Here is a 24,725-nt window from a genome sequence, read left to right as displayed (position 1 = left end):
TGATTATTACATGCATGCACAGTTTGAAACTACCTTAAAAAAGGAAGCGTCCTGTCTATCACATATAAAGTTATTTAGACCTAAAATACAGAGTTCAATATTGGAGTAAAGGCTTTGATGGGGAGAGGAATAAGACATTTTAACAATAAAAATCAAAATACTATTGAATTTTGTAGACAGATGTATTCATCATTTTCATGGACTAGCAATCTATCTGCACAACATCATCATTTGGTGTCGCTGTTGGGGGTCTTTGCAACGTCATGTGTAATCACACATACCCCCATTCTCAGAACTTCATGTTGACAACTATGCAAAGATGTTGCAAATTAAAAATCATATAAAATATTGCTCTTTGGCGATTGCTGCGACGAGGTTGTTTTCGTCTGGACCCGTCAAGAACCCAGTAGTGTATTTTGACATCACAACTGACAACGAATCTCTGGAACGAATCATCATAGAGGTAGCTAAGGTTAGCTAAATAATGTTAAAGTATACTGAACAAAAATATTAACCCAACATGTAAAGTGTTGGTCCCATGTTTCATGAGCTGAAATAAAAGATCGCCAAAATGATCTATACGCACAAAAATCTTATTTCTTTCAAAATGTTTTCATAAATTTGTTTACATCCTTGTTAGTGAGCATTTCTCCTTTGCTAAAATAATCCATCCACCTGACAGGTGTGGCATATCAAGAAGCTGATTAGACAGCATGAACATTACACAGGTGCATCTTGTGCTGGGGACAATAAAAGGCCACTCTAAAATGTGCAGCTTTGTCAAACAACACAATGCCACAGATGTCTCAAGTTTTGAGGGAGCATGCAATTGCCATGTTGACTGCAGGAATGTCTACCAGAGCTGTTGCCAGAGAATTGAATGTTCATTTCTCTGCCATATGCCGCCTACAAGTGCTGTTTTAAAGAATTTGGCAGTACATCCAACTGGCTTCACAACCGCAGACCACGTGTAACCACGCCAGCCCAAGACCTCCACATCTGGCTTCTTCACTTGTGGGACCGTCTGAGGGGGGGGAGTGCTGAGGAGTATTTATGTCTGAAATAAAGCCCTTGTGGGGGAAAAATCTAATTGTATTGGTCACATACACGTGGTTAGCAGATGTTAATGCGAGTGTAGCGAAATGCTTGTGATTGGCTGAGCCTGGCTGATTGGCTGGGCCTTGCTCCCCAGTGGGTGGACCTGGCTCTCAAGTGGGTGGGCCTATACCCACCCATGGCTGTGCCCCTGCCCAGTCATGTGAAATCCATAGATTAGGGCCTCATTTATTTATTTTACTTCTATGAACTGTAAATCAGTAAAACATCTTTGAAATTGCTGCATGTTGCATTAATATTTTTGTTCAGTATAGTTTAGAGAGGAAGAGGTGAAGAGAGAGGTTTTACTCCGCCCGTGAGGAATTGTTGTATGGAGGTTAACAAAAAATGTAATTGCTAATTTGCTACGGGAGGCTTATTTGATCGAATAGAAGTTTATTAAAGGTTAGGTTGTTACAAATGCATGTGGCATTTGGACAACTTTAAAGAAAAACAACTTTATAATGGAGTTGTGCCTGTTTTCATAGAGATAGATAGAGGACTCATCATGGATAGAACTCGTTTTAACATGGACGTTGTCAGAGAGGGGTTCCACCATTTAAAAATAGTCAACTGGGTGGGAATTCATATGAGTTGGGAGCAATCAGCCAATGAAGAAGAAATTGTCATACTTTAAAATAGAGATAGCATCAGTGTTTCCCATTCTGTCACAGACGCTATAACGTCACAGATACAAAGATGAGTCCTCTATCTTGATGTCCTGTTGTTCGCACGCATATCTGGCCTCTCATTGCCTAGAATGGTCCCACCTGATCTCGCCGCCTCCCGCCTGCCTTCTATCTTTGAGGACATGTATTTCCATTGTTAGAGCGGTCAATTGACTATCTTGTCAATATCATAGACAAGCTTTGGTTTTAAATACAAAGTCACTCTCCCTTTCTGATCAAACTTGGTTCATGAGCCGATTGGATTGTTGATAAGAATGACTGCTAGCTAAGTTTGCTAAATGGCTCGAGGTCAACCAAGCATGTTCATGTACAGAAAGAGGCTATCTATTAGCTATCTATCTAGCTTCTAGCAATTGAGACTATTATTTAGCTAACTGGATATCAATACCATATTTAGCCATAGACACAGACAGACTAGAAATAATCATGGGGAATCAATAAATACATTTTACCTTATCTACCTGACATTTCCTTTATTTATATTGTATTACAGCTGAATGCAGCTGCTGTGCCCAAAACAGCAGGTAAGCATTGATTTGTGTTCTATATTAATAGCTACTCAATGAGACTGACCTAGGCATCGTTTCCCAGTTGCGATGTAACTTAAGCATTACGCTGATCGTACCAGATGCATCGTTATTTACGAGCCAACTTTTAAATGTTTTCCAAACAAGCACGTAGAGAGAACATTATCATTATAAACTGGGTGGTTCGAGCCATGAATGCTAATTGGCTGACAGCCGTGGTATATCAAATCAAATCAAATTTATTTATATAGCCCTTCGTACATCAGCTGATATCTCAAAGTGCTGTACAGAAACCCAGCTTAAAACCCCAAACAGCAAGTAATGCAGGTGTAGAAGCACGGTGGCTAGGAAAAACTCCCTAGAAAGGCCAAAACCTAGGAAGAAACCTAGAGAGGAACCAGGCTATGAGGGGTGGCCAGTCCTCTTCTGGCTGTGCTGGGTGGAGATTATAACAGAACATGGCCAAGATGTTCAAATGTTCATAAATGACCAGCATGGTCAAATAATAATAATCACAGTAGTTGTCGAGGGTGCAGCGAGTCAGCACCTCAGGAGTAAATGTCAGTTGGTTTTTCATAGCCGATCATTAAGAGTATCTCTACCGCTCCTGCGGTCTCTAGAGAGTTGAAAACAGCAGGTCTGGGACAGGTAGCACGTCCGGTGACGTCCGGTGAAACTGGAGCAGCAGCACGGCCAGGTGGACTGGGGACAGCAAGGAGTCATCATGCCAGGTAGTCCAGGGCTCAGGTCCTCCGAGAGAGAGAAAGAAAGAGAGAAAGAGAGAATTAGAGAGAGCATACTTAAATTCATGCAGGACACCGGATAAGACAGGAGAAGTACTCCAGATATAACAAACTGACCCTAGCCCCCCGACACATAAACTACTGCAGCATAAATACTGGAGGCTGAGACAGGAGGGGTCAGGAGACACTGTGGCCCCATCCGATGATACCCCCGGACAGGGCCACAGACCATATACCACGGGTATGATTTTTTTTTACTGCTCTAATTACGTTGGTAACCAGTTTATAATAGCAATAAGGCAACTCGGGGGTTTGTGGTATATGGCCAATATACCACACCCCCCCTCGTGCCTTATTGCATAATTACAAACTGGGTGGTTCGAACCCTGAATGCTGATTGGCTGACTGCCGTGGTATATCAGACAGTATACCACACGTATGACAAAACATATACTTTTACTGCTCTAATTACGTTGATAACCAGTTCATAATAGCAATAAGGCACCTCGGGGGTTTGTGATATATGGCCAATATACCACGGCTAAGGGCTGTATCCAGGCACTCCACGTTGCGTTGTGCATAAGAACAGCCCTTGGCTGTGGTATATTGGCTATATACCACACCTCCTCGGGCCTTATTGCTTAATTAGACCATTGGCGCGTTCGAGCGGATCACTTTTGTCAAGTCGGCTTTCAAAGTGTTTTATTATGGGGGGAAAAAATTGCCCGACTTATGCTTACAGTCAGTACATGTTGACTGCATGAACTTGACATACAACATGTGATCATAGGTTTTGACTACAGTCGATTGTAAGTTTCTGCAGTTGCTCTTCACCAACTTCATCCTGCTGCCATCGGCTGCATAGAGTGGTGAGGAAGAGGAGTCTACTGTGTCTTGAAGTTAATTCACCATTCATTTTCTGTATTCAGGGTTCACTCAAAACATTGTTTTAAGCGTTGTTTTACAATTGACCGTTACAGCTGATTTCGTGAATGTATATCGATTTGCTCTCCTCAAAAATAAGTTATCTGAATTGTTTAATCAAACTTTTCGCCACCAGCTCCTGATATCAGGGTATAAAAAATACAATCTGTCTCCTGAATTAGCCCAGCTAGCGCACATGCGCACTAGGCCTGAGATCATTTTCCCTGGTTTTCCCTGGCTAAACTAGCTTGCTAGCTGAACTATGCTAGCTTTCGTCCTCATTGCCAAACTTCATAAATACTGCACCCTCAATTTCAAAACTCCTTTGCTAGTTGTACAATCATGTAACTAAGAATTTCGCTGGAACGAAACTTGAAAGAAAAAAATTCTGACAGAGAACTTTAGAGCACTGTGCACTGGGGAGCATGGCTTTGGATACAAATGATCATTGTTCGACAGTGAGTCCTGTGTTCATGTGCCAGGTACTTTAGGTGTGCTTACCTTGTCATAGAGAAACCTCTATTTCTATGTAAACAATCTCTGAGTTATACCAGAGTAAAAACCTGTGCAACATTCTGTATAGGCTACTATCCTCCTAATATGTACAGTAACTATGCTGTAACAGACTAGCATCAACAAGAAGGTCAGCATCCCGGAGTCGCCTCTTCACTGTTGACGTTGAGACTGGTGTTTTGCGGGTACTATTTAATGAAGCTGCCAGTTGAGGACCTGTGAGGCGTCTGTTTCTCAAACCAGACACTCTAATGTACTTGTCCTCTTGCTCAGTTGTGCACCGAGGCCTCCCACTCTTTCTATTCTGGTTAGAGCCAGTTTGCGCTGTTCTGTGAAGGGAGTAGTACACAGCGAACGAGATCGTCAGTTTCTTGGCAATTTCTCACATGGAATAGCCTTAATTTCTCAGAACAAGAATAGACTGACGAGTTTCAGAAGAAAGTTCTTTGTTTCTGGCCATTTTGAGCCTGTAATTGAACCCACAAATGCTGATGCTCCAGATACTCAATTAGTCTAAAGAAGGCTAGTTTTATTGCTTCTTTAATCAGGACAACAGTTTTCAGCTGTGCTAACATAATTGCAAAAGGGTTTTCTAATGATCAATTAGCCTTATTAAAATGATAAACTTGCATTAGCTAACACAACGTGCCATTGAAACACAGGAGTGATGGTTGCTGATAATGGGCCTCTGTACGCCTATGTAGATATTCTATTAAAAAAATCTGCCATTTCCAGCTACAATAGTAATTTACAAAATTAACAATGTCTACACTGTATTTCTGATCAATTTAATGTTTTTTTAATGGACAAAAAATTAGCTTTTCTTTCAAAAACAAGGACATTTCCAGGTGGCCCCACACTTTTGAACGGTAGTGTATATGAATTGGGTCATGAACATATGGACTTTGAAATGAGCAAGGGTGAGGTTAAACAGAGGCTAAGTCTGGAATAAGCTTATTTCCACACTTTACAATAACTCTGTTGCAGTGGTCTATTCCCTCCATCGCGACACTGCTGCCCAGAAGATGCCCTTCTGGAGGCATGCAGTCATAGAGTCATTATACCCTAATGTAGGCCTATTTTCCTATTTTCCTTCCTATTTTCCTTCCTGCAAATAATGTGCAGAGCATGCATGATGCGTGCAACTTGTCATTCCAACATATTTTAACATTTAATTCATCCTTCATTCAGTTCAGTCAGTCAGTATGTCATCCATTCAGTCATTTGTCTGAGTTGCAAAAGGAACTAAATCAAAGAGAATTGAACAGTCATCCATTTGTTTATTGAAATCCATGTGTATTCAAAATTATCTAAATTCTCCCAAGTTCTTTAGCCCCTCACTTTAATAATTCAATGTTTAATTTAGGCTTATATCCAAATAAAAAATAGACCTTCAACTTGTAGGCATTAATTTAGGCTATCATTTTGGGTACTGGTGTCTTGCAGAATAATTTTTAAACTCTATTTGTATTTTATAATTGTTTTTATTATAGGACTCCCTTTAAAAATAGACCCTAGCTCACAGGCCTCTAAATATAACCCCTACATAAACATTTAACAAAATAGTTGAAGAAGCACGTGCAGTGGCTGATAGGGGAAACAGATCTGGCGATAAGAATAGGCTATAGATATAACCATTTGGGACGCCTCGGCTATTTCGCTCAGGACAGGTTATAGCCAAGACTTATTCAATATTTTTTTTGCCTCATTTATTGATATGGGGTTGTGATGGGGTTGTGCAACGCAAATGGCTATAACAAGCCCACATACAGAGTGGAATTCACTAATACAACAGTCAAAATGCCTAATATAAGGCCTTCAGTCCGTGCTCCCAAATACTGGAAAAAGTGTGAATCATTAGGTTACATGATCACCACAATAGCCCCACACGTCCATAAAAATAAATGATGCCATTATATGGTCATTAAATAACACACAACAGCATGCCATATTTAGATAGTGGAATAGGCCTAGCCTATTTACCTTCTATTTTGCAACTCAGGTGGTTATTCTAGACAAGTTTCTTCTGTGTCTTTATCAAGGCCCAAGCCTATACTATGTCATCTACTGGTATAACGTCGTCATTGAATGCCGTTCGAAAACAAGCTTTAGAGTTTTATTTTGGAAATTAATTTAGAAGCTGCAAGGCAACTCTAACATCTGGGCTAGAGTTGCTTGATTGACTAGCTAACTTCAGCTACCTACGTTCGGTTCATGTCCTTTGCAGATGCCACATTACTGACAAAAGTTTGCACACATAACAAATATATGTAACCGAGTAAAGGGAGAAATAAAGTAAGAATTAAACGTGTAAATGTTAATTCATAGTAGTAACATACGTTTACAGATCTATTTTAACGTTTACGTTTCATGTTTCATGTATGACTTTTCTTACGATCCTAGCGAATACGTATGTTCAACCTTTTGGTAGGTATCTGGCTCCATACAGGTACCCTAGCTCACCAGCTAACTCCTCAGTCTGACCCTAGTTAGTCGACCTTAATATGTAAAACACTTACACTGAACAAAACTATAAAATATAAACGCAACATATAAAGTGTTGGTCCTATGTTTCATGAGCTGAAATAAAAGATCCCTGAAATGTTCCATACGCACAAATTATTATTTCTCTCAAATGCTGTGCACAAATATTTGTTACATCCCTGTAAGTGAGCATTTATCCTTTGCCAAGATAATCCATCCACCTGACAGGTGTGGCATATCAAGAAGCTGATTAAACAGCATGATCATTACACAGGTGCACCTTGTGCTGGGTACAATAAAACGCCACTAAAATGCTCAGTTTTATCACACAACACAATGACATAGATGTCTCAAATTTTGAGAGAGCATGCAATTGGCATGCTGACTGCAGGCATGTTCACCAGAGCTGCTGCCAGATAATTTAATGTTCATTTCTCTACCATAAGCTGCCTTCAACGTTGATTTAGAGAATTTGGCAGTACGTCCAACCGGCCTCACAACATCAGACCACGTGTATGGCGTCGTGTGGGCGAGCGGCTTGCTGATGTCAACATTGTGAACAGAGTGCCCCATGGTGGCAGTGGGGTTATGGTATGGGCAAGCATAAGCTATGGACAACGAACCCAATTGCATTTTATCGATGGCAATTTGAATGTGCAGAGATACCATGACGAGATCCTGAGGCCCATTATCGTGCCATTTATCAGCCGCCATCATCTCATGTTTCAGCATGATAATGCATGGCCCCATGTCACAAGGATCTGTACACAATTCCTGGAAGCTGAAAATGTCCCAGTTCTTCCATGGCCTGCATATCAAATCAAATCAAATCAAATGTATTTATATAGCCCTTCTTACATCAGCTGATATCTCAAAGTGCTGTACAGAAACCCAGCCTAAAACCCCAAACAGCAAGCAATGCAGGTGTAGAAGCATGGTGGCTAGGAAAAGCTCATACTCACCAGAGTAAACGGATCGCCGTTTACGACAGCATGTTCCAGTTCCAGACAATATCCAGCAACTTCGGACAGTCATTGAAGAGTGAGACGCCATTCCACAGGCCACAATTAACAGCCTGATCAACTCTATGCGAAGGAGACGTGTCGCACTGCATGAGGCAAATGGTGGTCACACCAGATACTGACTGGTTTTCTGATCCTAGCCCCTACTTTCATCTGTGACCAACAGATGCATATCTGTATTCCCAGTCATGAAATCCATAGATTAGGGCCTAATATATTTATTTAAATTGACTGATTTCCTTATATGAACTGTAACTCAGTAAAAATTGCTGCACGTTGCGTTTATATTTTTGTTCAGTGTAATTGAAGTTGTTGAAGTAGTGTCTCCACTCCACTAGATGGCGGTATTGACTACACAGACAGGTTATTTCAATAGTTACAAATGACCTACTTTCCAAGCAAGTCAACATCCCATTTATCATAATAACATTTATTTGGACTAAACCTTTACCCCATGTTGATAGATGGACACTACAGCTCAGGGTATGTTCTCTTGGATAATGACAGTCTGGCTCCAGTTATGGTGGGGGGAATAGACCTTTACCCAATCCAGATGTGTTCTATCTGCTTTTCTATGCCCTTCTGGAGCCCGTTACAGTGTTCCTATCTATTTAGTCTTTATGTGAGGACTTGATCCATGGAAACAAAGTTTGGAGAAATAGGTTTTCTCTGCATGTACCCACATAAAAAAAGACTACAGTTTAGTATAGAATACTACCGTACTTACTATAGAATTCTGTAGCAAACTGTAGGTATACTCTAGAATAGTATAATACACACCGCAGTATCCCTCAATCGTGTAGTGCTTACTATATAATTGTGTAGTATACTGTATAATACTATACTACACACTGTAGTATCCCTCGATCATGTGTAGTACTTAATATAGAATGTTGTACTATACTGTAGAACAAGGGTTCCCAAACTTTTTCACTCATGCCCCCCTTCCAGCATTGGGGAACAACCCCCCTGTACACGCGTGCATCCCTCGTCTAATTCTATGGGTACAATTACTGTTCATGACACACTGTTCACACCCCTCTTCTTGGCAGAGAGAAAATGTTGCAGGTTTAAAGCTTATTTCCTGCAATTCTATACATTTTGCCATGTCATAGGAGACTTTTTTTTGCCATTTTATAGCTAATTTCCAGCAAATCGACACCTTTTTTCAGTGGGTGCAGAGACAATTTTGCAGTTTTAAAGCACATTTCCTGCAATTCTACAAGTTTTGCCATGTCTTATGTGTGTTCATGTGATATTTGAGTGATTAAAAACATTAGCCGACATGGGCTAGTTGATCTGGAGATTTCTGCCAAGTTATACATAGCTCTCTAAGGTCTGCAATGACTGACATGAGGAAAACTGATGATGCACTACCTACCCACTTTCAAAATTGCACCATGTGCATTCTACTTTTAGGACCTACTGCTGTAGAATACTATATAAATACTACAGTAGTATCCGCAAAAAAACACTGCAGTAAATACTACAGTAATGCCTGCAGAAACATTGCAGTCTGCAAAAATACTACACTTTTTGAACTACAGTAAATACTTCAGTTTTAATTTGCATATACCCACCATATCCAAATTTGTGCTACCCATAAGTGAGAAACCTACATGCCAAGTATAGACCATATATTGCGTTCCCTACAGGTTATAGAAACTATCTGTTCAGACCCCAGTCCTACCTACCTACAGGTTATGAAAAATGTGCTATTTTAGTATTTCTCCAGTATCTTTCCTCAAGGAGAAAGCCTGCACTTCTATGTCAAAGATAATAGAACAAAAATACTGTACTAAATACTACAGTATCCTACATGTCCCCATAGAGATGGATAGAGGACTCGACATGGATGTAACCCATTTTAGCATGGCCATTGAGGGCATCCACCATTTTAAAGTAGTCAACTGGGTGTGGATTCCTATGGGTTGGGAGCAATCAGCCAATGATCAGAGCATTGTCTTCTTCAAATTGGGTGCTATGGTTTGTAAATGGCTTCAACCCCACCATCTAGTGGCTATAATAAATGAATGACAAAAGATTTGGTTCAGGACTCCAGCACTGCAGGTGGCGGTAAATCACCAACATAAGCTTGAAACTTTTTTCAAAACAAAAGAAAAAGACAAATGACTATTTTAAAATGGAGATAGCCACAATGGCGCTGCCAATGCTGTCACAGACGCCATAATGGCATGTATAAAATTATATGAGGCCTCTTTCCATCTCTCTGGATGTCGCTGTAATATTTTTGTAGAGAAAATCATCTATAAACTATTTAGGCATGGAAGATGGACCTGAGACATATAGAATGTATAAAATAATGTTGTACATTTATTGCCCAAAAAATCCATGTTTTTAGATTGTACTCCGTTGCTCATTGTGCCCTGTGTGCCACCATCACTAATTATTCCTGCCTTTAACACTTCCTGGTAAGGAGCCAATGTCTTTTTTTAGACAGCCAGACAACCAGCACGACTTCCTGTCCTTCAGTGCAGGATGTGACATCACGCCTTTGGCTTCTATTTGTCCATGAAACCTCCCTATACTGGGATATCATCTGTTTCATCTCACTTGGCTTGGAACAAAGCTGAGAAGGCCAACATACTGGAAGTAAAGTACTCTTATTAGAAAAGAGAGCAATGATTCTATAGTAGAAGTGCATTGACTATTTGTGATTTGAATGTGTGTGCAGAATGCAAGTCAATACAAGTCAATCTACAGTTATACCGCAGTAGTATACAGGAAAACAGTTAGTGACGAATGCTACAATCATTAGTAGTGAATGAGCAATTAGTTGTTAAGAATGCAGATACAACATTTTATCAACTTTGTGTGTTGTAAAATATTTTCCCAAAACCACATTTAGTTTGATGTACAGTACACCAACTTTCTTTTGTGTGCGTTCTTGCCATATAAATAGGATGTAAACATTCTATTTATGATTGTAGTTACTATATTTCTATGGTTCCCTCTATTCTAGCTCTAATGTCTTTATTGTAAACGGAACAATTCTCCCCCGGTGAAATTCAGTGAGTGACCAGGGCAGAGAGTGAAAAACCAGACTATGGCTGCATTTAGACAGGCAGCCCAATACTGATATTTCTTCCACCAATTGGTCTTTTGACCAATCACTTTAGATATTTTTCAGAGCTGGTGAAACAATGATCAGAATTGGGCTTCCTGTCTAAACGCAACCTATGTGTCTGGGTGGTGGTGATGCTTATCAAGCTAATACTTTATGAAAGTAAATATTGAACCGAACGTGAAAAAGCTACCCTGGCTCTTAAACGAAACCATGCGCTCTGACTTTCCAACCGTTTGTTTGAATTCTCCAGTTACATTGTTGCCATAGAGACACTTTATCCCCGCTTCTATGTTTGAGCTAGGGATGTTATAACAAACTTAATATAATTTGGGTCCCCACCCTCTTGTGAAGTGTTTGCTATTTGGAATGTGTGTCCAAGCCTGTGCATGGAAACTTGGCTTGACAGACTACGGCCAGTGCCCTAGCCCTACACTCTTTGAAAAAAGGGTTCCAAAAGGGTTCTTTGGCTGTCCCCATAGGAGAACACTTTTTGGTTCCATGTAGAATTATTTTGGGTTACATGTAGAACCCTCTATGTAAAAAGTTCTAAATGGAACTCAAAAGGGTTCTACCTGGAACCAAACGGGTCCTTCAAAGGGTTCTATGGGGACAGCTGAATAACCATTTTAGGTTCCTTTTTTTCTAAGAGTGTACTTATATACTCATGTTAAATAATAAGATGTTTACAATCATTACAAGCAATTAAGTTCTTGTATCACATGCGTCTCCACTGACTATACCAAACATTAGGAACACCTTTTAACATTGAGTTGCACCCTCCCTTTAGCCCTCAGAACAGCCTCAATTCGTCAGGAATGGACTCTACAAGGTGTCGAAAGCGTTCCACAGGGATGCTGGCCCTTGTTGACTCCAATGCCTCCCACAGTTGTGTCAAGTTGGCTGGATGTCTTTTGGGTGGACCATTCTTGATACACACAGGAAACTGTTGAGTGTGAAAAACCCAGCAGCCTTGCAGTTCTTGACACAAACTGGTGCGCCTGGCGCCTACTACCATTCCCCGTTCAAAGGCACTTTTGTCTTGCCCATTCACCCTCTGAATGGCACACATAAACAATCCATGTCTCAATTGTCTCAAGGCTTAAAAATGCTTATTTAACCTGTCTCCTCCCCTTCATCTACACTGATTGAAGTGGATTTAACAAGTGACATTAATAAGGGATAGCTTTCAACTGGATTCACCTAGTCAGTCTATGTAATAGAAAGAGCAGATGTCCTTAATGTTTTGTAAACTCAGTGTATATCATGAAGCGAGCATGAATGTGTGCTTTGATCTAGTCTGTAGGCTTAGTTAAAAAACCTATCCACAGCTTTGGTAAAACTATTTGTATTTTATTATCTAGTCTATATTCACTAATTTAGAGTAAATGACCCAGAGAAACAAAGTTTAGAGAAAAGGTTTTTATAAGTACAGAGCTGGAAGTCTTGATAACTCATACAAATGACAATGTAATAGTATAAGTGTTGAAATAAACCAGTCACTTTCCCTACCCCTGATCTTTTCAACACTAGCCTGAACTAGAATGGGACCTCCAGGACTTGACAACAGCTTCCTGAGGCATCGTCCTAATTTCCCCTTTACACAACCAGCGGACCTCTGCAGTGCAGACCAAACCTAGGTTCAAATACTATTTGAAATCATTTGAAATACTTGATCTGTGCTTTATTGAGCTTGCCTGGCTTAATGGACCATCGAATAGTCCCATCAAACCATGTCCATCGACACTCGAGGCAGGCTAGAGCAAACACTCAAAGTGTTTGAAGTATTTTAAACAGTATTTGAACTAGCCCTGAGCCCCACCATTGAGTAGAATTGAGTAGACAACAAATGTATTTTTATTCGTTGTAACATATGGACAATAAGGGATGGATTCAATCCGTATCGCCGAAGTATCGTGGAAGATCTACGTTAAATTGTAAAGGTAATTTTCAATTGAGCCGACATACAGTATGCAGTGTTTACCATGAATACAGTCTCCGTGACCACGGGAACATAATTGTCAATTGTGCTATAAAGCGGATCTTCAGCGCTACGGATTGCATAGAGCCCTAAAGCTGTATTGTAGCCCCTGATCCCTAACCCCTGGGTACTTGTGTAGATCTGCGAGGATTGGATAGTTGTATTTAAGCAATATGGTGAAATTCTATCTAGCTTTTCAGTGGGCGAGGTGAACTAAGAAGGAACGCCCGCAGTCCAGTATATGGAATAGTACAAATTCAACAATGCACTGAAAAATAACACTATCCAGATGTTTCGAATTTAACATTTATTTTATTAATCAAAATTCCTAATAGCACTAAAGCACTAACCCATTGGGCACACACTGGTTGAATAAACGTTGTTTCCATGTAATTTCAATGAAATTACGCTGAACCAACATGGAATAGACGTTGAATTGACGTCTGTGCCCAGTGGGAAAGTAGTTTGTTGTTTTCTTAACTAACAAATAAGGCACATTTGGGAATGCCATTTCAGGGACGTGTTGCAACAGAAGTGTTATTTTCATTTTCCACAACAACTTCTCACTCATCATCCTAATTTACTCAATCCAATTATAGCATACAATCTCAAAACGTTACAGACGTCAAAGAACAAACATGAATGTCTAATCGACCACTTAAGTTTTAAAACACTACATTCAGTTAGTATGTATAAATTGGTATACACTATCAGTGAACGATACATTTTTATGACTAGTAACAATCAATTCGAAGTTGTTGAGAATGCTGAGACTATTGTACATCCCAAATGGCACCCTATTCTCTAAATAGTGCACTACTTTTGACCAGAGCCCTATGTCCTGGGTCAAAAGTAGTGCACTATAAAATTAATAGGGTGCTATTAAGGACAGACTCTATATAGCCCACTACAGTATGTAGCCAACTACGTTACAGTGCTAAAATTAAATACATTGCACAAAGTAATACACATTTTTCATTTAAAATCAAAACACATGCACATGCAAACTCTATAATAGTAATTTTGTCTCACAAACTTGATTAACAGAAGTAAGTTACACTCTGAACTACAGCCTGGTCTCATAGACTAGACGTAACATATTAAATATAAATTCAGGACACTCAAATTAGTATGACATGTTAGGTTTGGTATGGCTACATGAGACAGAAAGTTACTTAAGGCAAAAACGAAAGTAGGGTGGTTGGTCGGGGTGGATGGGCAGGTGTATAACGTGAACGTCTAGCAACCCAAAAGTTGCGTGTTCGAATCTCATCATGGACAGTTTTAGCTAATTAGCAACTTTGCAACTACTTAGCATGTTAGCTAACCCTTCCCTTAACCCTTTAACCTAAGCCCTAACCTTAAACATAACCCCTAGCCTAGCTAACTATAGCCAGTTAGCCACCTAGCTAACGTTACCCACAACAAATTGGAATTCATAACATACCATACGAAAAACATAACATATTATACTACACGGAGGGAGACAGATTTATGTTTACTATGTTACGTCTACCCCTGAGTCCAGGGTTAACTACACTATGAATAAAATTAATTATTTCACAATAGTTCCTTGTTGTAGCTGCTTTGGCAAACTAGAACTCACAGTTGAATGTGCTTATAGTGGCGAGTATCAGTCATTCAAACATAAAGATGATTTCTTCTGCATGTTAACAAAACAGTATTATTGCTTAACCTAGTAACATCTTAATCAATGATATAGAATTTTCATAATAATGCAATACTCGTAATACAACATGAATGAATGCTATTCAAAGGACACAAATTGTAACTCATTGACATATTAGTTAAAGCACTTGGGTATCATTCTGGGTTATGCAATACTGATAACGTTTCTAACCGCAAAAAAACCACACAATGGCTTATAATTGAGTAAAGGGTATTCATAATTATGTACCAACTTTTTTAATCTATGTATTTCAATATTTCCTTCTTAGTGTAACTGTTGCTTATTTTATATAAAAAAAAGTGTTGTAAAAATCTTTTCATAAATATTTCTGTAGGATAAACCCCTCAGGTCATTGTAAAACATCAACAAAAAACTCCCAGCTTTATTTGTTTCTCAGCAATATAGGCCCTTTTTCACATAGAAAGCTTCAAAATTGCATTACATTTCAGAGGAGCTAAGATCCTTAAAAATTATGGCCATCTAATATATACATAAAACAGTCAGTTGTAAAATGTATTTTCCGGGAAAAATAACGTTTTTTTTGTTTGTTTTTTTACATCTATAAAGTATTTTTTCCAAAATACACAAATCTTTCATAGAAAATAACATACTGAAAAGGAACTTTAAAAGTCAAGTATATGTCAGGGCTGGATTAAATCAGTATCGCAGAAGCATCACGGAAGCTCCGCATTATGGCGCAGATTACATTTAAAAGGTAATGTTCCCCTGTTCGTGGAGACTGCATTCACGTTACACGCTGATTATGTCGGCTCAATCAGAAATGACCTTTACATTTTTACGCTGATCTTCTGCGATTCTTCCGCGATACCGATTGAATCCAGCCCTAAATTCAAGACAAAAAACACATCTGAAAATGCATTTGTATACGTTAAAAATACATAAACACATTGTATGAACTGCTTCCATTGGCTCGTTATGCCATCTCAAACACATGGCTTCTTCTTCACAAACTTGTCTGGACGGAATCAGACTATCCCACAAAAATATATTGGGCAATTTTATATTTTCTTTATATTCTTCATGATATTCCTTATATTCTTAAGGATATTCTTATCCTTATATTCCTTAAAAGTCAGAGCACTCATAAGCCTAATGCATATCAATTTTGATCAGTATTAGCACTTTAGGGGTTCTATTCAATTAGATCTGCATAGCGATTGTTTTGGTGGTGTCGGAGGTGGAACTGAGTTAGAGTTGTCAAATTCACAAGCCGCTCCTGGCATTGTACTGTACCTAAAGTGGAGAATGGCATTGCCATTGGCTTCAAGGAGTCGCAGTAAGAGATGCAGCATTGTTCACAAGTTCGAAGACTGGAATGTGAGATGAAATCTACACCTCGATTAGGCTGATAGAAATCTTTTTTAGTTTTATTCATTTTTTATTACCCCTTTTTCTCCCCAATTTCGTGGTGTCCAATTGGTAGTTACAGACTTGTCCCATCGCAGCAACTCCTGTACGGACTCGGGAGAGGCAAAGGTCGAGAGCCATGCGTCCTCCAAAACACAACCCAGCCAAGCCGTACTGCTTCTTGACACAATGCCCGCTTAACCCAGAAGCCAACCGCGGAGGAAACACTGTATACCTGGCGACCGTGTCAGCGTGCATTGTGCCCACCCTGCCCGGACGATGCTGGGACAATTCTGCGTCGCCCCATGGGTCTCCCAGTCGCGGCCGGCTGCGACAGAGCCTGGACTCGCACCAGGATCTCTAGTGGCACAGCTAGCACTACAATGCCTTAGACCACCGCGCTACTCGGGAGGCCTCATTATTTTTTTGAATGATTTTCAATTTGAGCATAATTATTTAATCTATATAGCCTACACTTTCTCGTTCTGATCTTCTAACGCAAGTGGGATGGGTGTGGCTTCGTGACAATGATCAAGAGCAGCTGCTCACTGATTGGACAGCTCCAATGCAGTTATACCTCCGACTCCTCCAACCCATCAGCTGTGCAGCTGCCGGCTATTGCTGGTTAACGCTTGATCTGATTGAATCTAGGCCTAGGGTTAGTTGGCTAATACCCAAGCTAACGGAGATGGCTAATGGAAACCATACAATATACTGATACACTACTGTTGGGAAGAGAATAAAGACTAGAATATATTGTAAAGATAGGATATCAGCAGTGTTCTGCTCGGTTGTAGTTGGTTTTATAACACTTATTAGATATGATAGAGAAACAGATAAATAGTATTAGCTACAGTACTGAAAATATAGAATTGATCCCAACATTATGTGGGGAGAAAATAATAATCTGCTATGACCTGTAATCAACGAACGAAACCCTCAATATCAATACACGATTCACATCAAATATGATTAAATAAACCCTTTTTGTTCAGATGATAATACAATATCCATAGAATGGCTATGATGCATCTCCTCACTATTATAAAGCCTAATATTTTATGAGTAGACTACTATCCTGTAGGCTGGTTCAAGATCTGATCGTGCTGTCACAATGACTATAGGGGTTGTCAAGAGTCACCAACAGATCTGGAACCAGGCTAACTATCATTCACCTTCCCATATAACTAAAACCAACTGAGTGTGATGTCCAAGTTTTGACAAATTATGCATAAGGCATTGTTCAGTATCCACACATTGTATGAAAGATAACAGACTAAACTCCTACTTGTGTTTGTTAAATCAATCATTAAGTCATAAACAGACTATCATCTCAAGGACGGGATTCAATCCGATCACGAGTTATAGGCATTGCAGCTTTTAAAGGCAATGTTCCCGCATTTGTGGAGATCCCATTCACAGTAAACACTGCATATCGTCTCAATCGGAAATCGCCTTTAAAAACCCAAATGAGATCAGATTTAATCCCGGAGAACGAGGATGAGGTATACAGCTTTTAGTGCAAACCTCATTCACATTAGTGTACTGACTTCAAAATAACATCGTTGTTGATTCCATGACAACAGACTAGCTACAGTGTGTGTGATTGTTTTTGCCAGATGCTTTAGTTACTGTGCCCAAACTAAAAAAAATGGTGTCGAGGAAGACATTAGCCAGTTGAAACTTCTCAGTTCTAACGGGGTAAGGTTATTGTTTTCCCATTTGTATTCACATCTTGAACTTGCATCAGACTTGACAAAACACTACCTCAGAGTTACTTAGTTTAATCCAGCTCCAAACTAAATTCAATTCTCCTCATTTCATTTCCTTCAAATTTTTCAAAATAATTATTCTCTTTTTACAAGGCACATTGGTACTTTTAAGATAATATAAAATATACAACTATTAATTCAACCTTTATAGAACCATTAAACACATTCTAAATATTTGAGAAACTAATGTGTTTGATTTGAAAAATACACCTCAGCTTTGAAAATTGGTAGCAAACTTCTCTTCAGCTATACTCACAAAATAAATGTTCCAAAAGTGTAAACAACCTCTAACACTAAAATACAACTATACCTAATGTTACAAAATGTTAGATCAAAGATATTCTTCCCTCTAGATTCTCCAACGATAAAGTTTAAAGTACAGGCCTATATCTTTGAAAACAGAGATAATGGTTAGTTACCTCCTCTATTAAAGACATTATTTAATGTTTAAATCATGATGTGGTATCAAACACACAGAAACGTAAACTTAATCCATCATCACACTTACAAAACGTCCTCTGATAAACAAAACATGGCTATGTCAGTTACAAGACAACTTTCCCACTTATTTTTTCTTCACCAACCATTATATTCATCTTACCTACATCCCTTCACCTCTCTCTCTCCCCAGACATCCTTTACTGCTGTCACCTGTTTGACACACTATGAAGGGGTTAAACCCCTTGGAAAAAGATATTAGTTAGATTCACTGTCATATTTCTAGGTAAATAAAGCTGTCTTAAAGTAGCGTTACAAGATTGGAACAGCTCTATTGGCCAGCTGTGAGTCCTACAAAAGATGTGAATTTGCAAACGCAATATGTATACTACAAAACCACTTTGAAATGCATAAGGATTACTTATTTACTGTATATACCAGATTAAATACCAGTTCTAATCAACTGAAAACTACCATGTCAATCTACCGGCATCCTACACCAAATAGACTACTGAAGCTGAGTCCTTAATAAGAATATTGTTAGCATACATAGAGTACAGGACGGAATTACTTTTCAAGGAACTCATTACAATAATAAAATGATTATTTGGAAGTAAAGTGTCAAATTAGGTAGGCAAAAAAAGACTACAGCATTGCAGATAGGTTCAATCTAACACTTGAGAGTCTAAATATGAATGTTATATTGGCTAAGAGGAACTGGATATTCAGTCTTTATCATAACAGAAACGGCTCTTATTGCATTTGGCTTTGGACAAGAATTTTCAAAGCTGGTCAATTTGTTAGTCTCGATTAATACCTAAACACTAATTAATTGCTGACGTAAATGCATAGCATGTTAAATACAAAACATCAATGTTATTATCACTGTACTACATCTAAACGAAGAACGATTCTCAACCTAAAGTAGTTTCTATAGACAAGTAGAAGCAGTTACACAATAATACTTTGATATAAAAACACACACCTATACTACTACACATTCATATACAAGTAACTGCCAAAATAATGGAAACACGAGTAAATGAGGGATACAAAGTATATTGAAAGCAAGAGCTTCCACACAGGTGTGGTTCCTGAGTTAATTAAACAATTAAAATCCCATCATGCTTAGGGTCATGTATAAAAATGCTGGGTAGGCCATGATTTTTGCCATTATTTTGGCTACCATGGCTATGCCCCATAGGATGACAATGCCCCCATCCACAGGGCACAAGAGGTCACTAAATGGTTTGATGAGCATGAAAACCATATACCATGGCCGTCTCAGTCACCAGATCTCAACCCAATTGAACACTTACGGGAGATTCTGGAGTGGCGCCTGAGACAGCGTTTTCCACCACCATCAACAGATCACCAAATGATGGAATTTATCATGGAAGAATGGTGTCGCATCCCTCCAATAGAGTTCCAGACACTTGTAGAATCTATGCCACAGTTCATTGAAGCTGGTCCTGTTAAGACACTATGTTGGTGTTACCTAGATTTTGACAGTTACTTGTATATATCCCAGTTAAAATCAATTCAAAATTGCACAACAGACAAACAGACGACAAATAATAAATACACCACATATAACATGTAAGCCAGGGATGTATGGTGCGGTATCCCTCAGTTAATCAATCAATAATCAATTCATAATTCATTCACAGTTATTAATGTATAGGTTGACCTTTGACCAGACATTGACCCCGACTTGAACCCATGACGATAGAAGGTTTAGGGACCTTTGTTACATTACCATCACTAGAAGCCCTGTCTCTGTCTGTTTTAATACTCAGAACATCCACACACACTTCACTTGGCAGGGAAAACTCTTCTGTAACCACAAAATCAACAGAGCCCAAAGTGAGGTAATGAAACCAAAGAGAGGGCAATACTGTCAGTGAGAACAATATCACATTATACACACACATTGCGTGGGGTACACAAGGCTACAAGGCCCTGTCATGATTGAGGATATTTACATACAATTATTTAGGCAAGTTTTCACTGTTTAAAAAGAGCACTTTGTGGGGTTTTATCACTGTTTAGAAAGAGCACTTTGTGGGCTTTTAATCACTAAGTACAGATCTTGGATCAGTTTCTCTCACTCCTTTACCATTAAGAAAGGGCCAGTAGGTGTAGGGATAATGACCAGGAACTGTGTTTAGTGACAAACCTCCCCAAAAGTAGGTTTACCGGCTAATTCAGAGGGGATGGGAAATGGAGTGGGGGAGGGGGAGGAGGAGTGGAAGGGGTGAGGAACAGGTGATGGAGATGGGGAGAGGAGAAGGAGGATGGATGAGAGGGTGGGGAGGAGTGAAGCAAGGGGGGGGTATATATTAAGGTGTTATTGCACGCGTCGGCAGTAGTAGCCCAGGACTTTGCATTTCTCACACAGGTGCTGAGGGTGCTCCTTACTCTGGTCTGAGACGTCCAGGCCATCAGGCTTCTCCAATGGACGCTAACAGGGAGGAGAGTTACGTAGGGAGAGAGGGAGAGAGATGGGGAGAGGGGGTAGAGAAAGATGGATGGCAGAGAGGGAGGGAGGGAGGTAGAGAAAGAGAAGAGTGAGACTCATCACGTACAAGTATACACACTATATAAACCGTTTGCAATGGTGAAAACATGGCAGGGGGAAGAGTTAACCTCAGTTCTACAGTATACTGGGTGCTAACCACACACTGACAATTCACCCCACACTCACACAAACAAACACACACACACACACCCAACACAAAGCCTTCAATCTGCCAGCAGTTTGTTTGGGACTCAAACCAGCTCTGTTATATTCCAAAATCTCAGGCCACAAGAACTAACCCTGGATTTTTTCTGACCTGGAGTCAGTGTACTTTCTGTTATTGGTTTCAGAGCTGAGGCAAATAACCCTAACAGATCTCCTTCTCTAGCTAACACGATATAATGACAGAGGCTGCGTTCCAAATGGTAACCTGTTCTCTATGTAGTGCACTACCTTTGACCAGAGCCCCCTCCTACATGCTATAATTCCAGAAAGAGGTCCAAGGCACATGTTTGCTGATATAAACCTGCATGAAAATACCAGCTACACCACTGGGAGTAATGGTTTGTTGGAAAGTATATGAAGGACAACAGAGGGTATCGTTCAGCGCCAACGGTTTGTTGGATGTCGATCACATACAATCCCTCAGCAATCATTTGCTTTCCCACCCATTGTTGTTACAGAGTTTTTTTATGATACTGTTATTTTTTCCAGACAGACAGTCTCAGACTGATTCTATAACTTGTCAAAACCAGAGCCCGTATTCATAAAGTGTCTTTGATCTAAGCTCAGTATTGCCTATTAGATCACAATGAATATGATGATATGCACAGAGCGGATCTGATCCTAGATCAGCATTCCTACTCTGAGACACTTTATGGATAAAGGCCCAGGTTGCCAAGGACCAGAGCAAGAAGACAATGCAGACAGCCTTCGCCTTGACTGTCTGCCACTAGCTTTAAAGGCTTATTGATAATAACATGAAATACATATCAAACAAACCCACAATGTTAAGTTTGGCTTCCAAAATATGATGTACTTGATGACAAAGTATATGTTTCGTAGGAAAAAGTATCTGATAGTTAAACATCTTGGGTTTTGGACTGAAGGACTGCATCTGTCCGGTTTGTCTGTGTATTTATTAAATGGATAAAACTGTTTTCATGATTAGTTTATTTTGAATGAATGCCACACATATTTTTCAATCCAAAACCAGATTCCATCCGGCCATAGATATCCGGATGCCTGTCTTAAAGTCATGAAATGTGAAAACTATAGAAGCACACAGACGGTCTAGAATACTATAATGTAAGGTAACTCATCTGTGATGGTTGATCTTATTGTTTCACTCTGATCTTGAGCCTGAATCAGTCAAAGACTCCTGGGACTAATGTGCTATTTGATGCTATTTAGAAGGTCAGGGCTCAGGTCAGGATAGCTTTTTACCTCACCACCTAACAGGAACTGTCGAGGACATGAAGACTTGCAGTTTAAAGCGTATCTGGGAATCAGATACCAACGTCGGAAGATAAGAAAAATACACAATGTTTAATTCATTTCCCTCAGTCCTTTCTGTTGGAGCCAAGCTGTGTGTGTGTGTGTGTGTGTGTGTGTGTGTGTGTGTGTGTGTGTGTGTGTGTGTGTGTGTGTGTGTGTGTGTGTGTGTGTGTGTGTGTGTGTGTGTGTGTGTGTGTGCGTGCGTGCGTGCGTGTGCGTGTCTGCAGTACCTGGGGGTTAGTGGTTCATTCTCAAACGCTGACAGGGGGAAATATGTGAAGTGGGTGACATTGCAAATGTGTGGAATTTGCCTGCGAGTGTGGTGCTAGCCACAACACACACAGACAAGAACGCAAGCACACACACACACACACACACACACACACACACACACACACACACACACACACACACACACACACACACACACACACACACACACACACACACACACACACACACACACACACAGAAAAGAGCGTTTGAGAATGCTTTCCCCACAAGCTGTTTCCATTGAACAGAGACTTTTCTCTGCCGTTTTAAAAGACTGATTTTGGTGAGAATAATCACTGTGAATGCTGCGCTTAATGGTGACTTAATACATTTAATCATCGGTTTGATCTGATGAAGTCGCCTGATATTGCTTGAAGCATTCTATCATTATATGAATATCTATGGTGTTGTGACCGTGACCATAGCTACAGTTTAGTAGAACCCTCAATGGCATTGAAGAATGGATGAAGATCCATGCAAATCCTAGTGTAGCTGTATGTCCAAATCCAAAGCAGCAAGCAACCCCTAGACCCTATGCCCTATCCTCTATCCCCTACGCCCTATGCACTTGTGCCCCTAGTCCCCTACACCAGTGGTAACCTACATTTTCTGAGCCAAGATCACTTTCTGATTCAAAATGCAGGCCGAGATCTACCGCTCAGATCATTTTTTAAACATGACTTGAAAAAACGTACACTACCGTTCAAAAGTTTGAGGTCACTTAGAAATGTCCTTGTTTTTGAAAGAAAAACACATTTTCTGTCCATTAAAATAACATCAAATTGATCAGAAATACAGTGTAAACATTGTTAATGTTGCAAATGACTATTGTAGCTGGAAACGTCTGATTTTGAATGGAACGTACAGAGGCCCATTATCAGCAACCATTACTCCTGTGTTCCAATGGCACATTATGTTCGCTAATCCAAGTTTATCATTTTAAAAGGCTAATTGATCATTAGAAAACCCTTTGCAATTATGTTAGCACAGCTGAAAACTGGCCTTCTTTAGACTAGTTGAGTATCTGGAGCATCAGCATTTGTGGCCAGAAACAAAGGACTTTCTTCTGAAACTCAGTCTATTCTTGTTCTAAGAAATGAAGGCTATTCCATGCGAGAAATTGCCAAGAAACTGAAGATCTCGTACAGCGCTGTGTACTACTCCCTTCAGAGAACAGCGCAAACTGGCTCTAACCAGAATAGAAAAGGAGTGGGAGGCCCTGGTGCACAACTGAGCAAGAGGACAAGTACATTAGAGTGTCTAGTTTGAGAAACAGACGCCTCACAAGTCCTCAACTGGCAGCTTCATTAAATAGTACCCTCAAAACACCAGTCTCAACGTCAACAGTGAAGAGGCGACTCTGGGATGCTGGCCTTCTAGGCAGAGTTCCTCTGTCCAGTGTCTGTGATATTTTGCCCATCTTTTAATATTTTATTTTTATGGGCCAGTCTGAGATATGGCTTTTTCTTTGCAACTCTGCCTAGAAAGGCCAGCATCTCGGAGTCGGCTCTTCACTGTTGACGTTGAGACTGGTGTTTTGCGGGTTAAAATATGTTAGTATTTATGGGGGGGGTATGATATTTGTGCATCTGTACCTTTCTTACCCATCATTATTCGCGATTCATTCAGGATTGTCTGAAATCATGGTAGCAACCACATTCATGTTGAAGTGCTTAGAAACATATTATATTTTTTATTTACCATAAAAGTGACTCCAAAATGACACAATACATTATTTACCATTAATTTCTATTGGGCACAAAATAATCTGAAACACAACCAAAACAAACAGCCAAATAATCCAACATATTTGTAAAGTCACAAGCTTGATGTAATACACATATAAATGAATTTGTCCCAATACTTTTGCTCCCCTAAAATGGGTGGACTATGTACAAAAAGTGCTGTAAATTCTAAACAGTTCACCCGATATGGATGTAAATACCATGAAATTAAAGCTGACAATCTGTACTTCAACCTCATAGTCATTGTTTGATTTCAAATCCAAATGTGGGGAGTATAGAGCCAAAAGAAGAAAAAAACGCTTCACTGTCCCAATAATTATGTCGGACACTGTATAACCGTTCATCAAATTTCTATCCA

At 39.7% G+C, this 24,725-nt stretch overlaps 1 protein-coding gene across 1 annotated transcript in view; it reads right to left on the bottom strand.

Moving 5' to 3' along the window:
* Window positions 1–19,693: 19,693 nt before the first annotated feature.
* The window catches only part of zcchc24 (zinc finger, CCHC domain containing 24), a 53,133-nt gene continuing 48,101 nt past the window's right edge, over window positions 19,694–24,725 (bottom strand). Inside the window, exon 4 of the mRNA XM_038991998.1 lies at window positions 19,694–20,795. Within this exon, the coding sequence (XP_038847926.1) occupies window positions 20,682–20,795 (114 nt within the window). The 3' untranslated portion in view covers window positions 19,694–20,681. The remainder of the gene's footprint in view (window positions 20,796–24,725) is intronic.

This window comes from Salvelinus namaycush, chromosome 4 (assembly GCF_016432855.1).
Source record: "Salvelinus namaycush isolate Seneca chromosome 4, SaNama_1.0, whole genome shotgun sequence".
Lineage (NCBI taxonomy): Eukaryota > Metazoa > Chordata > Actinopteri > Salmoniformes > Salmonidae > Salvelinus > Salvelinus namaycush.
Note: the sequence above shows the minus strand (reverse complement) of the source record. Positions and strands in the feature narration are given on the sequence as shown.